The 16,305-nt window shown below is 35.6% G+C and overlaps 1 protein-coding gene across 1 annotated transcript; it reads left to right on the top strand.

Moving 5' to 3' along the window:
• The first annotated feature begins 7,121 nt into the window (after positions 1–7,121).
• LOC113336108 (protein EXORDIUM-like 2) lies at positions 7,122–8,470 on the top strand. Its single transcript, XM_026582106.1, has one exon. It carries the CDS (start codon positions 7,397–7,399, stop codon positions 8,345–8,347), a length of 951 nt encoding a protein of 316 aa, XP_026437891.1. The 5' UTR covers positions 7,122–7,396; the 3' UTR covers positions 8,348–8,470.
• Positions 8,471–16,305: the final 7,835 nt, after the last annotated feature.

Here is a 16,305-nt window from a genome sequence, read left to right as displayed (position 1 = left end):
AAAAAACAAAAGGGTGTAACGTTTGCAATTTTGTATGTAGTATTAACGTTTCTCTTGAACAAGTTATGGTGCTGTAGGTAGTGTTTGAGAAATGCACACTTGTCTTTCATACCAAGTTTGTTTTTTTTTTTCCTTTTTTTTTCCAATTCCAAGAGGATGAATTCACTTCAATAGGCCAAATCTGTCGTGTAAAACATATTTGCATCACTACCTTCGGGCTCAATGGGATCGTTGGAAGATCCAACCATAGTTTTTCATTTTTCCGCAAATCAAAGTAGCCAAATTTAAAGTAATCTAATCAAAAGTGACACGAGTCTTCTCTGTAACACAAGTCTTCTGGATATCTTGGAGCTAACCGTAATCGGACTGAGTTGGTCCAAGCCATCATTGGAGTCTTAGTAACCATTGTAGAATCAATTGATGAAGGTGTGGATATGAATGTTGATGTTATTACTGATGAATATGTTGATGATGTTAGTAGCTTCATTCTTGTTGGTGTTGATGTTGTCTTCATCAGTTGAAGATCTTTTGGGAAGAAATAAAACCACACCTTCTGTTGTTAACACAAAAACTACGTACACAAGAACTTACTAGAAATGATAAAACTACGTACACCCAAGTACTAGAGGAACAACCTATATCTAGAACTGAAAAGCAGAGAAAACAAGTATCTGAGATCAAATAAACTAAAATCTAGATCAAAAGAGAAGGTACGTAAACGGGAAGAGAAGTTGTTAAAGAGGATGATCTACACAGATCGGCTCCATGAAAATTTAAGTTTTCAGGATTTTTGGTATTTCTTTGAAGGAGAGAAAGCGTTGTCTAGTTTAAATTGACATAAGATTAATTGATTAAAGTTGTGGAATATTGATATCAAATGATTTAATTTCCAAATTTATCAATATTTAATCTATAAATTAAATATGATTTATATCCACAAATAAAGTGAAAACGGATCACTGTGGAGCAAAAAGAGGAACCCAAAGGAAGGGCTCGTGTCTGATTAGCTAGTCGGTGAGGCAATAGCTTACCAAGGTGATTATCAGTAATCGTTCGAGAGGATAATATGAATAGATAATCTTGACCAAAAACAAGAACATCTTTCCCTTACAAAGTGCTATTAATATTACCCATTTCCTTTGGAGATACAAGTCTTACCGGTTGTGGAGCAGTCTTCATAGATAATAGTACATTGATTTTGGGATGCTTAACGTAATATATTGGGTTTGATACTTCTTTTTCGGCTGGGTTTTGGAGAACAATATATTTTTTAAGATATCTCAAGGTGTAGGTGTTAATAGAATTTGGTTACAATCTTATTTTATGCATTCAATTATGGTTCTTTTCTACACTTCTTTTTTTTTGGAGACTAGCAGTTGATTGAGAAAATTGTTTGAAATTTATATTCTCTCACACTTATACTAAAAGAAATATGGTGACGAATTCGTTACCTAAGCAGTATGCCTCTTCAAATAAACTTTAAAATTTGTCTAAAAATATATCTAACTCAAAATAGCGCTTTAGAAACCCTAGCCGTTTGAAATCGTTTCTTCTCATATCGGCTCCTTCGGAGCATATCCGAGCAAATAAACTCACATCATAAGCTTTATCTTTCTCTTATCATTTGTCGATTACATGTTTTCTAGTTTATTTATCTTTCTAGGTTCTTTTTGGTTATGTTCTTGAGTTAACCAGATTGTTACATTGATCGTGGGTTGTTCGCATATTTAACCTTAGTTTATCTAGCATCTCCAACAACTCTGTTCAGATCATTTCTTCTGCTTAGTGGTTGTTTTTATCAAGCTATAGCTTTGCATAATTTAGGTTTAGTTTTAGTTTTTTTTATCCCTCTGGTTATAATTTCACGGGGTTACTGGTTGTTTTGGTTTTTCATAGTTAGATGATGTGATTGTTTATGCAATGATGTTATTCAATTTGAGCCTAGATATGATCAAGGTTTGCTTCAAGATAGGTGAAAATCATATCCGGCAGGCTCAAGAATTCCAACGAGATATTTGTTTACTAACTGATGATTTTGATCGTTTTTGATCTTTTAGCATTTCTTTTTAAAGGAAAATCATCCAAAATAACAACAAGAACATCAATAATCCAAGCTGCGGAAACAAAGTCAGAAGCAAAAAATCAAATACAGACAAAACAGGATCAGGATCCTCTTCTACATTGTTACCATATTGCCTCAAAGCCGAGATAGCCCGTTCCGGCTCAGACACTTACAAATCGATTCAGATTACCAGTGCTATTTGAGACACTTAGGATACTCCTGCTACTTGAGATACTATATGGCTACTGTTATTGCTACTTGATGCACTGGTACCCCTGATTGATTTAGCCAATCTATACTTAGAAAACTCCAATTCATGTTATTTGTATGTTCCGAGGAACATTGGGTTGGATTTGGTCCAGTCGTCGCCTTATGTTTTGATACATATTGGTTTTGTTTTCAAAATCAGTTTGACCCTAAATGTTTGGTCGTCTAATTTGCGAGAAATAAGAAGTCTCTCCGAAACCGTTTTTAGTTATGAAATGATGGATTTGATATGCAAGATTTGCATAAATTTTTTATGATCTTGAGAAATCTCTGTAAAATTTCTGATTTACTGAATACGCTTTATCAACATATCTTCTGATGTCGGTCTCTTTTTGGAAAGAAAGAAAACAGGATAGTCTCTTTGGGATGACAATTAAACCATCTTTTTTTATTCACTCAACTACGAGAAAGACATATCCCATTTCTCTTTTTATGGATTCGAATTATTTTGTAACACTTACTTTTAGATTCCTCTTTTATCTTTCTTTGTTTTGCCTTGATAAAAGACACCCAAAAAAAATGAAAAAGAAAAGAAAAATAAAAAGAAAAAAATAAAAGAAGAGAGAGAAAGAGAAAGAAAACTTTCCTTTAGACCGAATAGTGAAATTTTTGCCCGCCCGAAAAGCCAACATGGTCCATATGCCTCGGATATCCGTTTATTCTCATCATTTTGGTATTCTCTGTGAGGGAACGCAACAAGAAGAAAAGAACACTAGGGGTCCATCCCTGGGGCAAGAGGACCAGAGGACTCAACGTACAACCAATTTTAAGCTCGCCCTGGCACAAGATCTAGCTAATAAACAAAATCCACGTGAAGGCATAGACACTAACAAGAGTTAAACGGCAGCATTGTGTACCCATAAAGCTTAGATTTAAAGGCTATTATTAGAGAGAAGAAGTACACCACATTATTTTGTTGGGTCGTTTTCTACACAGCCCTTTTTTTCTTCTTTTCTTTTGTTTTTTTTCCAAATTTTGTCTTCAAAAATTAATAACTCGAAAGAAAAAAAAGAATTTTTATCGTTTTATGCAATAAAGACAAATTTAAGCTTTTTGAATTTGCTTTTATTTCAAAAAAAAAAAAAAAGCAGCTCCCTCCACTCAGGATTTCCCGTTTTCCAGCCTCTTATCCGGATTCCGGACAGTGACTTTTCAGTAAGTATCCGGCAGTGAGCTTAGCTCTTTTCAGCTTTGTTTCGCTTTTCGTAATTAAAGTTTTGCTTTAGATGAAAAGAAATTATAAAAACAAGGATGACTAATTATAAAGATAAGCTTGATCGTTGGATTCGATTCCGTTGAACTATCTATGTGAAACTCAGGTTTTACTGCACTGATTTGTAATTTTTACGATCAACTTAAAACCATAATTTCATGAAAATTCACAGAAGACAGCTAAACAAATTTTTTGTTAGTTTTAAAGCTTAAAAGGAAAATAAAAATATAGTGAGTTCCGATAACGAATTCATTAAGATGAATAAATGTGGACAGAAACATTCATTTAGAGTCAGAGATAATGCCCGAGAAAAACTCTGCATCTAAACATTTCTACTGTGAACTGTGATTATTCATAAATAAAAGAGTAATTTAATAAAGAATTTGATGCCTTAGTTGGATTAGGTTAACTCTGATTCTATTGATGACGAAAATGGTGTACAAACTACTACCCATAGGTTTCATCTAAATTTCAACAACCGCATATTTAATTGGATTAATGTCGATCTCTAAGATATGGTCCAAATAGTATACAAGTATCTCATTTGCATATAATTTAGTGGATTACTATTCTAATTTGATTTAGCATGTCGATGTTCTTATTTAGAGGCATCCAGCTGTGAGGTTATAAATGACCAGCAAACAGGGGGTAGATGCGGCTGCATTGTTCTAATACTGGCAGACAAGGTGACAGATTCTCTCCTTTGATATTAAAAATATCAGTGCCTAAGCCTCATACATAGTTATATTCTAATGGTTTAAGCAAATCTCTTAATGAGATCATGGATTTGTATTGTAGACTGATAAAGTGATGAACCACACGAGTTATCTCTTTGGAATCTTATTCTCACTGTCTCTGGTCTAGCAGCTACTCATCCCAAGTTTATGGTGGTCAACATTGATTTTAGTAATTAAGTAATAAACTCTCAAATTATTGACGTGTATTAGCACTAACCACGGTGTGCACTTTTATTCTCTTTATCATCATGCATGATGCATCCTTCGTCAAATACCCGATAGAGTCAAACAGATTGTAAGATGACCACAACGACATTGTGAGGTGCATGGAAAGACAGATTTATGTTTAGTTAGCAGTGGTGAGTGATTGAGCTGACTATTTTGAATGCCCTTTAGATTGAACCATATGAAGTGAACTACTACTATTGTTTATACTCAACCACATTCATAGTCAAGGGAGTACTCACATTGATTAAATTTCAGAACAAAAAAAATTGACTACTAAATGTACCTGTTTGAGTAATACAGAAAAATAATCAAGTACTGAACCCTCTTTCAATGAATGCCATGGATCAGGACCAGTGAGAACAACCAAACCTGTCTATTTTGCAAAAATCTGTGGTTCACAGTATGATGACATGCATTACAACAATATTTATTTTTTGATCGAAACTACAACAGATTATCCATTGTGATATGTGAGGATTGGTATCCGGATTACTTGAGGTTTACTTAAATGTTCGTCTCCCATTTCAAAACAGGATAAGGCAGCTGCATTGTTCTTAAACTCCTAAACATGTGTTGGTAAACAAGAGACCAGTGGAATCATGGACATCAGCCTTACGTACTTTTCTTTTAAACTACGGTAACTTGTTGATTAACTTAACCATGAATTCAACTTCTAGTACTAAATACATTATCATCATCTGATCTTCAACAAAGACTGGTTCATGAACTTTGATTACAATGCCCATACGATAAAACTATGAATTTATTTCGATATCTTTGCAAACCCTCTGTATATACATTATTAATTTTCCCCAGAGAATAATTCTCTGAATGAAATGAGCTATCAAGATATTAAAAACCCAGTACGTACATGATGCATGCACCATACTCGCAACATACTGCAGCAGTTATTTTCGATCGATATATCCATATCCTGAAACAGTACACAACGGTCATATCATGAACACGTGAAATCTTAACCCTATTTAACCATGACGTATGGAACGAACCCACTTTCATTATGGGAACAAAAACCTTTCATACACGTATAATGCACAGTACGTCCTTGATTTTTTTAACTTTATGTGACCGAACTCCCAAAGTTTTGGCAATCCACATTGTCGCTTTATGTTCCATACATTGTATTCAGATAAACTTAATGAATCGAGCATGTCAATTTCATCAGCAGTACCGCGCTTCATGATTCTAGGGACACGCCAGTATGGGTACATATTTATGTTGATGAGTTGTTGATCTATTATTGGGTACATTGGACTAAAGTGTTTCTGTTCATCATGAGAAAATGCCAATAGTTGAGAGCAACATGGATAAGAATGGGGGTTTAGACCTCCCATCCTGGTACATTTTTGTCCGCTTACTTGTGAAGATTTTTCCCACCTCATGAATGCAGAATCCCACACAGAATTATCCACATTGATCATGTAGTGTGTACTACGAACTCGTTGAGTTTATATGAATGTGGGATCGATGAAATCAGGCAATTTTGTGTATTGTGTGTTTTTGTCTAATAGTTTACAAAGATCATACAAAATCCTAACTTGGGGGCTAATGGGTTTAGAGGCAGAGACATCAAATGCCACCCAAAGTCTATTTATGCACATTTTCATAATAGAAACTTTTGACAATTAGTCAAGCAAAATAACTACCAGGAAGATGGCCAAGTAGCTCGATTCCTCCTATTAGTTACTCTATGAATAAATACTTTTCACCCGGTCAGGTATGGATGCGGAGTTTAGGTTTTTGTCCGATCTCTTTTCTGTTTTGATTTCCTTTTGATTAATAAATTGCTACTTAGGAATTTGCTGAGAAGAAAAAAGATCAGATATGTAATTGGGATGATGTGTTTTACACATCCATGTAATCCTTTATTCTTGTCACTTCTCCTGTAACGAAGAACCATTTTTATATAACTTTGCCCTTTTTTCTGTCAAAATAAATAAATAAAAGAAAATCAGATATGGATGGGGAGGTCCATAGTCTTAACCTGCCCCAAGATTGGTTAGGTACTTGAGCCAGAAGAAAAATAAAAACAAGTATCCAAGCAAATTCAAATTAGCAGTTCCTTAAAGCACCTTAGCACTAGCAGTTAGCACCGTTCGCATTTCCTTGGACTTACTATATGACCACCACCTCCACCAGGTAGTTTGTATGGGTTCGCCTGGAGTTTTCATTCAATTTCTGCACAAAGATAAGGTATATACTACGATACTACTAGTATTGGATTCTCACGATCAATTAAATAAGCTTCCTAAATTTTTTAAGTGTTTCAGAGTTCAGAAGTTCGTGCAGAAATATTTAATCCTAGATTATAACAACAACTTACATTATTGGTATCATTTACCCTGTCATGACGTAAGGGTAAGTTCCTGCTGCGAAAGTAACCTATAACATTTAATATTCTTACTCTTTCACTAATCTCTATACTCCCTCCATTAATGTAACTTATTTACAGTAGTGCTATGTACAACTGTATATAGAGCAGGCAGGCAGGCAGCACTAGCTTTAGCATCCGATGTCATTTTTCGCATCATTCATGACCAAACTGATTTTTTCACCAAATCTCTGTACAGTAATTAACTAGTATGTAACTTTCAACTCTCATTAATTAAACTAAGTACTTAACAGCTTGATAGAGATATGATACTCTCTTAATCCCCGTGATCTCTCACTTTCTAGGAGCGTACTACTCTAATTTTTACTTCTTAATTCTATAAAGCCAGCCAGGATACAACCAAAACATCCATATCCATTTACACTTGCTTACTTCATCCATCTTTCTCTATTTAAACTCACATTCTTCTCCATCAAAACACACATCATCTTAAACCCTTGCAGCTTCTTAAACCACTTCTCTAAAAACCAGCAAAAATGGGGTCTAAAGTTCTTAGTCTTGTAGCTTGTTTTCTTGTTGTGTTAAGCTGTTCATGCAATTCATGTTATGGTAGTGCAAGAAAACTCACTGCTCTATACAAACCACCACCAATGGTACTCAAATACCATAATGGCAAACTTCTTGAAGGAAACCTCCCTGTATCAATTCTATGGTATGGTAAATTCACATCCACTCAAAAATCCATTGTTTCTGATTTCTTTCTATCTTTGAACCCATCATCAAAAACCATCATACATTCATCAAAAACAACAACAAATCCTTCTGTTTCTCATTGGTGGGAAAATGTTCAAACCTACATGAAAAATGCACAAAAGAAACAAACCCATATTATATTATCAATACAAACCACAGATGAGAAGTACTCCCTAGGAAAATCCCTCACAAGATCACAAATTTCCGAGTTGAGTCAGAGAGTTAACTCAAAACCAGGCACAATCACACTCGTTTTGACAGATAAGGATGTTACAGTTGAAGGGTTCTGTATGAGTTCCTGTGGATTTCATGGTTCTAACAACATGAAGAACTCAGCTTTCATTTGGGTTGGTAACTCGGTAACTCAGTGTGCTGGTCAATGTGCATGGCCGTTTCATCAACCGATTTATGGTCCACAAGATAAACCACTAGTTGCACCAAATGGCGACGTTGGTGTGGATGGCATGATTATAAATATTGCTAGTTTATTGTCGGGAACGGTCACAAATCCTTTTGGTAACGGTTATTTCCAAGGTACGGCTAACGCGCCACTGGAGGTTTCATCATCGTGTCCTGGGATTTATGGGAAAGGAGGGTATCCTGGGTATGCCGGAAATCTTTTGAAGGATACGGCTACCGGTGGAAGCTATAATGCCCATGGTATTAACGGTCGGAAGTATTTGTTACCTGCTCTGTTTAATCCTGCTACTTCTGAGTGCTCTACATTAGTGTGAGATGTTATAGCAAGTAGGATGTAATAGGGATTCTAGTAGCCATTGATATGTGACACGTGTACGCGTGGTGTAGTTTTATAAGCTACAATGTTTATACAGATAAATGAAATGAAATTTTTATAATCATCCTGCTTTTTAGTGTTTAACGGCTGTGATTTAACGGGTGTAAGATTAAGTTTGTTGGTATAGAAGCAGAATAGCTCAGCTGATTCAAGTGTAGTTCTTGTGGGCTTGCACCATCTCAAAATATAATACAGGTTATGGCCCATTAAGATATGAATTTTGAACAGTGACGACTGATGACAAAAATAAATTTTGAATACACGTGTGTTTCTTCAGATTTCAGTGATGTCTGAAGCAACCTTATGAATTACGAAATTTGGTTCATTGTAAAGAAGCAGTATGCTCAAGGCATGGGTGAATTTCCCCTGGCTGTGCACATGATTACTTTTAAATATGCTGAGCAACCTCAGGGCAGGGCTTTAGATTACACCACTAGACAATATTACCCAAAAGTGCCATGAAAAGAAATGAAATAGATCCTCTGAATTACTGGGCTTATATTAATGGGATAATTGGAGTTTAGTACTCAGGTTTTGACCAATACTAGGCTTTGGTCTAATATTTGTCCAATGTTAGGGCTTGGTACCTGGACCAGACGTTGACCTACGCTGACTTTTTTTGATCGGACCTTAATGATTTTGTAAAATAAAAATATTGTGAAAATGACGAATTTACAAGTGTACCCCTTGAGGTGGGTTTATTCCCTGAAACAAGGTGGAGAAGAAATAAAATACCGCTCTGATTCAGTGAACAGATAGAAAATAAATTAGGGTTTGCAGAGATTAGAGTTGGGTTTTGGTGGAGGAGATCAGAAGACTTGAATTAACACATCCATTCGTGTCTATTCTAGATTCACTTCATCATCCATTCCACCATTTCAGTTCATTCATTCATCCATCACTATAATCAACAACAACAACATCACATTCCCAATCTGAACCCCCCCATTCTCCACAGCACACAGATTCTAATTACGAGCTTCATTAATGTACATCTCCCACCACCAATTTCTTACCCAAACTCACCATCGACGGCAAACCCATTTCTTTCATACAAAACTCAAGCAAACCCATTCTTATTTACTATCAAATCCCATTAATTTATGAACAACACCAGATCCCCTTTTCACCAACCGAAATCCCTAGGAAAAATAAATCATAAAAAGCAACCAATTTTTATCGACATCACAAATTAGGGCTTTAATAAAATTCCCAAAGTTTCTGATTTCTCAATCTAGGGTTCCCAAATTGGTCAATTTATGCACCAATTTCTAAGAAATCAGAATTGAAAGTGTTAAGAAATAGGGCTCATCACATTCTATCAAAAATTAAGAGAAAGGAAACAACAGAACATCAAATTTTATAAGAACAAGGTTTCTAGGAAGAGCAAGAGAAACATCAAGACGAACTGAATCGAGTTTTATAAGAACAGATGGGAGATGGTCACGACGAGTTTTGTTGGTGATGGCTGAGAAGAACTCAAGCTCGTAGTGGTAGTTTGATTGATAGCAGGTAAGAATGATGAGATTGATGAAGAAGACTGGAGTAGTTAGAAAAAGCAAGGAAAGATGAGTTGGGTTTTGAGTCTGTGATTGAGTGATGGAGCTGTCAAGTAGGGTATGTTATATTCTGAGAAGGGATTTGGTGGTGGTGATTTTTTTCTTTTTCTTTTGAGAGCATGATGGCGGTGATGGTATAGATAGAGAAGACGAGAGTTAAAGTTAGCAAATTTAAGATTACTTTAATTAGTAATTTCTTATAATAGTTTCCCTTTATTTCTATTTTCTTTTTATTTATTTATTATTTAAATATTTCTAAAAAGAAATTAATATTTAACCGAATCAATTGGAGTCAACGTCCAGTCCAGGTAACAAGCCCTAACGTTGGACAAATGTTAGACCAAAATCTAGTATTGGTCAAAACCTGAGTACTAAACTCTAATTATCCCTATATTAATTCGAGGTTTACTAGAGAGTTTACTCTGTTCCATGAGGGTTAACACTTCATAGAAACAAGTTACAACAACCAGTCAATTATATGAGATTTGGGGACGCTTCTATGCAAATTGTAAAATAGTGTGTTTGATTTTGGGCCTTTAAGGTATATAAGTCATGAAAAGAATTTCCACAACTTTAAGAGCCCATCTTATATCGAAAGAGGCATTGAGCAAATTCAATTACAAAGTAATATACTTCTTTTTAAATGACCGCAGTACCCAATATTTTAAAATGCAAATGATTGACAAATTCTTATCAACAGGATGTGACACTGTGAATGATTAGGGGTGAACAACGGGTGGATGGATGCGGATTTGGTGTCATCCTCGTCCAATCCATCTAAATAGGGGATTTGAGATTTTCATTCACGTCAAGTCCGTGACATTCGTAGGTGAGAAGATTAGCGGATTGGATTTGCGGCAATAAAAAACTTATAAAACACAATGGATGAATGTTGAACATGAGCAACACAACTTAATTTTGAAACTTAGGTTACTAAAATACAAGTAATGAACATAACAAGAGTAACATAATGTCTTTCCAACAACCAAAATTATAAGATTTATTGATATAAAGGCCTCTAATAAATTCAAAATTAATACTTTTGTAATATCATTGAGGATCTTCAATGCTTCTCAATAGCAAACTATATATATTATCTACCAATTTTCTATAATAACCTTTATATATGTATGATACTAACATTATCATTAGGGCTGGGTGTCCAACGGATGGGTGATGTTCCACCCGCGTTCAACCCATGAAACCGACCGGTTTCAAAAATTCACACGCATCTAATCTGTCGAAAAACAGATTGGGTGTCTACGCGCCAAAATGCAGATTGGTTTAGGTAAAATCTGCGCATTTTGGATGTTTTTGCTCACCCATAGGAATGATTGGAGTCGTCACTACATAGGATAGGATATATAGTTCGCTTAAAATTCTATAAAAGTTAAGAAGACATTATAGAAACTCAAAATAGTGGAATCTTAAGAAAAAAAATTATTTAAAAGGATAGTAAGGATATTCTTACAGACGATGTCAGGTTTGTCAACAGTTTGAACTTTTAAATAATATAAAACTATTAAAAAACACCTTGTCCAAAATTCGCAACTTTATATATTTGAGAAACTCTTTCCGAGATCTACGAAATTTTCATAAGCTTATGCAGTTATTTGTCACATGTACACCACTTTGTACACATCTGCAAAAATCAATCATTCATAATTACAACTGAAATTACTTTTTCATGGAAAATACTTTGGTGCACCAATATGTACACACTTAAAAAACAGGGAATAAATCAATTCATACGCACAAAACATAGAATAAAACCTACCAACATCCATACCCATAAAACATGAAATAAAACCTAGCAAATCTACATTCATACCCATAAAACATGGTATACATCCATGAGACAGGACAACAGAGTATAACTATACATCTACGGAGTTCTGAAAATAACATTCATACTCACAAAACAAGCAATATATTCATGAGACAGGACAATGGTGTACAACTATGCACCACAGTAGTTTTATTTTTGTTTTTTCCCTGATTTCTTGATCAGTTTTTCTGTACACTGCAATTTTTTGAGTGGTTCAATCTTATTTTGGTGGAAACATTGAGGACCTTTAACCTAATGATTCATTATCTCTGTGGGAAAGAGTGTATGATAAACTATTCTTAAATCTAGAATTCTTTCCGGTCAAAACTGCAAAGTGTACATTTAGAGTGGCAAGAAAATTTACTTATAGAAAAACAGATAAATATGTGAGAATTCCATTGTTGTTTTATTCCCTATTCTTTGTAAACTGTCTACAATCAGTGCTACTCTGAAAGAAATGGTGGTCATTGCAAATGATTTGCATGCATAAGCTTCCATTTTTCTAAAGTTTTAAGAGATAATAAAGTGGAAATTGTTGCAAAAATGATGTAACTTATTAATAATAACCTTGTTTTTACTGAAGATGGTGATGATTACTCTTTCCGTCCTTATTATAAATGTGGAATGTTGGATTTTCTTAGTCCCGCTAAATAGGCGTACTTTTATTCCCTAGATGCTTTTTGACATGTATACCTTTAGATTGGGACTAAATAGGCGGAATTCTATTTCCAAAATGCTTTTTGACATACATATCCTTATTTATGTCGTATGAGAAATGTTAGAGCATTGTTCGGTCGAACTCGCATGCGTTGCTATCTCAAGCATGTTTGTCAAGTTTAGTTGTCAAAACTATATGTTTTGATTTCTAGACTACTTATAGCTAAGTCTCGGACTAGGACAGTTAAGTGTAGTTGAGCTCCAGACTCCATGGTGGTCATCTTATGAAGACGAAGAACTACTCAAGGTACCAGTAGAACTTCATCCGACTAAAAGGTATGCGGAGACTTGAACTTATCTATCACTTAAAAGTCTACCTCTCTATCTCCTATTCTTGAGACAAAGTCGTATAAGTATGATAGTTTTCATACATACACATTTGTTATTTCGAGCCGAGTTTTCTCGCCTATCTTTTTCTATAAATATGTGTTGGTAAGCTTTCGCTTTAACCACTTTTCATCTTATCCCGTGACGAAAGTCATGATGACGTTTCAATCTTGAAAATAGCTTTGATGACGATAGTTGTAAATAACGACTGTTATAACACTATAAAAGAATGTTTCAATGATTGAAATGTAGAGTTGAGATTACGTTACCAACTATGGATATAAGCATATATAGTGTGTTTGCACATTAGTGTATAAATCCATGTGCTAGAAACCAAGTGTGTGCATATGTGTGCATACGGTATTGGTGAAGGAGACAGATTGGGTACGCGTACCAGCAGAAGTTTGCAAACTGTTAAACCAGTCACCCCCACGATAGTTTTCGACCGAAAATTTCTGCTGAGTTTCTAAACTCAAATCCGTTAGCTATGGTACACGTACCCGTACGCGTACCCAAGATGGCTCTATTTCTCAAAACGGAAGTTCATGAACTTAAATAATAAATCAATAAGGAATGCAATCTTTGCAAACCGTGGCTATATTTTTCATGAATTGATTCAAGTGAATCAAACCGATTTTGTTTCAATTGTGTCTATTCATAAAGACCTAAGAAATTGAACAACTCTTCAACTAGTTCTTTTGAAGTCATTTGAACTAGTTGTGAAGAAGATGAATACGGTTAATATGAAAGTACTCATATGGCTAACCATTGGTTAATTATTTGTGAACCAATAGGTACGATTACTCAAACCTAAATAAAATACATTTCATTTGTGTGTGACAAGCTAAGTTTTGATCTAACGGTTGAAATATACTAGTTTGGTTAAATCAGATTTTTCATTTAACGGTGAATATTGAATGCTTTGTAACAAGGTAACTTAGATTGCAAACCCTGATTTGAAAATTATATAAAGAAGACATCTTGCAACTGGAAAAACTAATCCCCACACCTCCTGTGTGATACTAGTTGGTTTTGCTAGAGTCGGTTCTCCTTTAATCTTAGGTTTCTTCTCGAGACCCTGTAGGTAAACGACTGAAAGACTTCATTGGGATTGTGAAGCCAAACGAAACTACTTCTCTTGTAGTTGAGTGATCTGATCTTGCCATTTTCTATCGTACGATTTCAATTGAATAATTGACTTGAGATTATATCTCCGATAGGGCAAGATAAAAAGAAATCACAAACATCTTCCTTTCATCGTTTGTGATTCCGCAATATATCTAGTTTCGTTACCATACGATTTAGATTATTGTGAGGTGATTGATAATTCTAGGTCGTTCTTCGGGAATATAAGTCCGGGTTATCGATTGGTTCATGTTCACCTTGATTTTATCAAAAGACGGAACACAACTCTTAGGTTTATCTGTGGGAGACAAATTTATCTATTATCATAGACTTTTCTGTGTGATACAAATTTGTTTATTAAAGTCTTCGACTTTGGGAAGTAGCAACTCTTGGTTGTGGGTGAGATCAGCTAAGGGAATCAAGTGCGTAGCATCCTGTTGAGATCAGATACATAAGGAGCACAACTGTACCTTGAATCAGTGTGAGATTGATTAGGGTTCAACAACAGTCGAGACCGAAGTTAGTTTGTAGTAGGCTAGTGTCTGTAGCGGCTTAATACAGTGAGGTGTTCAATCTGGACTAGGTCCAGGGGTTTTTCTGCATTTTCGGTTTCCTCGTTAACAAAATTTCTGGTGTCTGTGTTATTTCTATTCCGCATTATATTTTGTTATATAATTGAAATATCACAGGTTGTGCGTTAAGATCAATCAATTAGAATATCCAACCTTTGGTTGTTGATTTAAATTGATTGACACTTGGATATTGGTCTTCGATACCATCCAAGTTTATCTCTTTAGTATTTGATAAAGACTCGCAGATTTCCATTTGCTTGAGTAAAGATCAAATCGAGAGATTGAGATATTAAATCTTTGATATACTTTTATCTAGATTGAGTTTGACTGTCTAGTTGATTTTTCTAGAAAGTATATTGGAGTTAGTGATGAGTGCCAAATATTGTATATATTTATCCCTTTTTGTTGGCATTTAACTCATCTTTTGCGCATTAATTCTACATTTTATCCCATATTCTGTATTTTCATTGTTTTCAAGAATAAATATTTTTCTTACTTAATTTTGCATTTTTAGGTAACAAATAAAATCTGGATGAATTGCGGAGCGGAATAGAGCAGAAAAATAGTGAAAAGCCAGGAGGAATTACGCAAGGAAGCCGCGAAGAATGTTGTGCACAAGACCAAGAGGGTAGAAATGGGCTCAAGAAGGAAGAATTGTTCTTAAAGAAGTTATGGGCCTGGCATACCCAAGGCCCAAAACCCTTTCTCAAACCCATTTCCACTACCCAAGCCCGTATCGGATTTCAGCCGTCAGATCGAAGCATTTCAGCATCCTACGGTCGCTCCATCATCGCACATCAAACTCCGAAGCTCCCGCTTTACATCGCAACGCCCATCTCCATCTTGGGCCGTCCTTTTCGTTGCATTTCTCCATCCGACGGTCGCTACCCACAGCCTCCCATCTCATCGTTGGATCCACCTACCATCTCCATATCCAACAGCTCAGCTCGCCAAACATCGAATCAGATGATCCCGCTTCACACCCTAGCACCGAAGCCTATAATACCACCCAAACACTCCCTTCTTCCCAAAACTTCGATCTCATCTTCTCCACCCGACCACTTCCAGAACCACCATCGCCTGCAACTCCCTTCCACCACCAGACCTCGAGCTCCACCACCACCACAAACACCCGACAACACCACCATCTCCATCAACTGACAACAAAACCCATCATCCTATTTCACCCATTTCATTAACCCTACCCACTGTTAGGGTTCTGACATGAGAGAACTAGGGTGATGGTAACTGAATTCATAGCAGAGGAGCAGAAGAAAGCATGGGTAATCGACAGCAAGGAGCAGAAGAAGGCATGGGTCGAGCAAATTTTGGGAGTTTGTAAGTCCAATTTTTTGTAATTTGAAAAACCCTAATTTCTGATTTGGGGATTTACAATTTGGTTTATTGTTCTGATATAAAATGGGCACTGTGTAACATTGTGGGAGAAGAGGGGGGAGAGACCCAAGTTTAATTGGAGTGAAAAAATTATCAATCAATTGGAATTGGCTTGTGTTCTGTCTCTGTTGAATTCTCCATGTATACCAACACTGTTAGTATCATGTTAGGTCCTCTACTCATGAACTAAACATCCTAACTAGGGTTTAGATGAAACCCTTAGCCTTAATACTAGAATGTGTGCCTATTGCTACTGATGCATGATAATATCACTGTGTAGGATACAATTTTTGCTGATGAACAACATGTTGCTTTCACCTAGAATGTCAAGCATCCTAGGTAGTTAGAATTCCCCTATGTATGTTCACTCACT

Source organism: Papaver somniferum, unplaced genomic scaffold (assembly GCF_003573695.1).
Source record: "Papaver somniferum cultivar HN1 unplaced genomic scaffold, ASM357369v1 unplaced-scaffold_150, whole genome shotgun sequence".
Classification (NCBI taxonomy): domain Eukaryota; kingdom Viridiplantae; phylum Streptophyta; class Magnoliopsida; order Ranunculales; family Papaveraceae; genus Papaver; species Papaver somniferum.
Note: the sequence above shows the minus strand (reverse complement) of the source record. Positions and strands in the feature narration are given on the sequence as shown.

Excerpts from the sequence above, each read along its gene's own strand:
- LOC113336108 (XM_026582106.1), top strand. The coding sequence starts at position 7,397 with ATGGGGTCTAAAGTTCTTAGTCTTGTAGCTTGTTTTCTTGTTGTGTTA.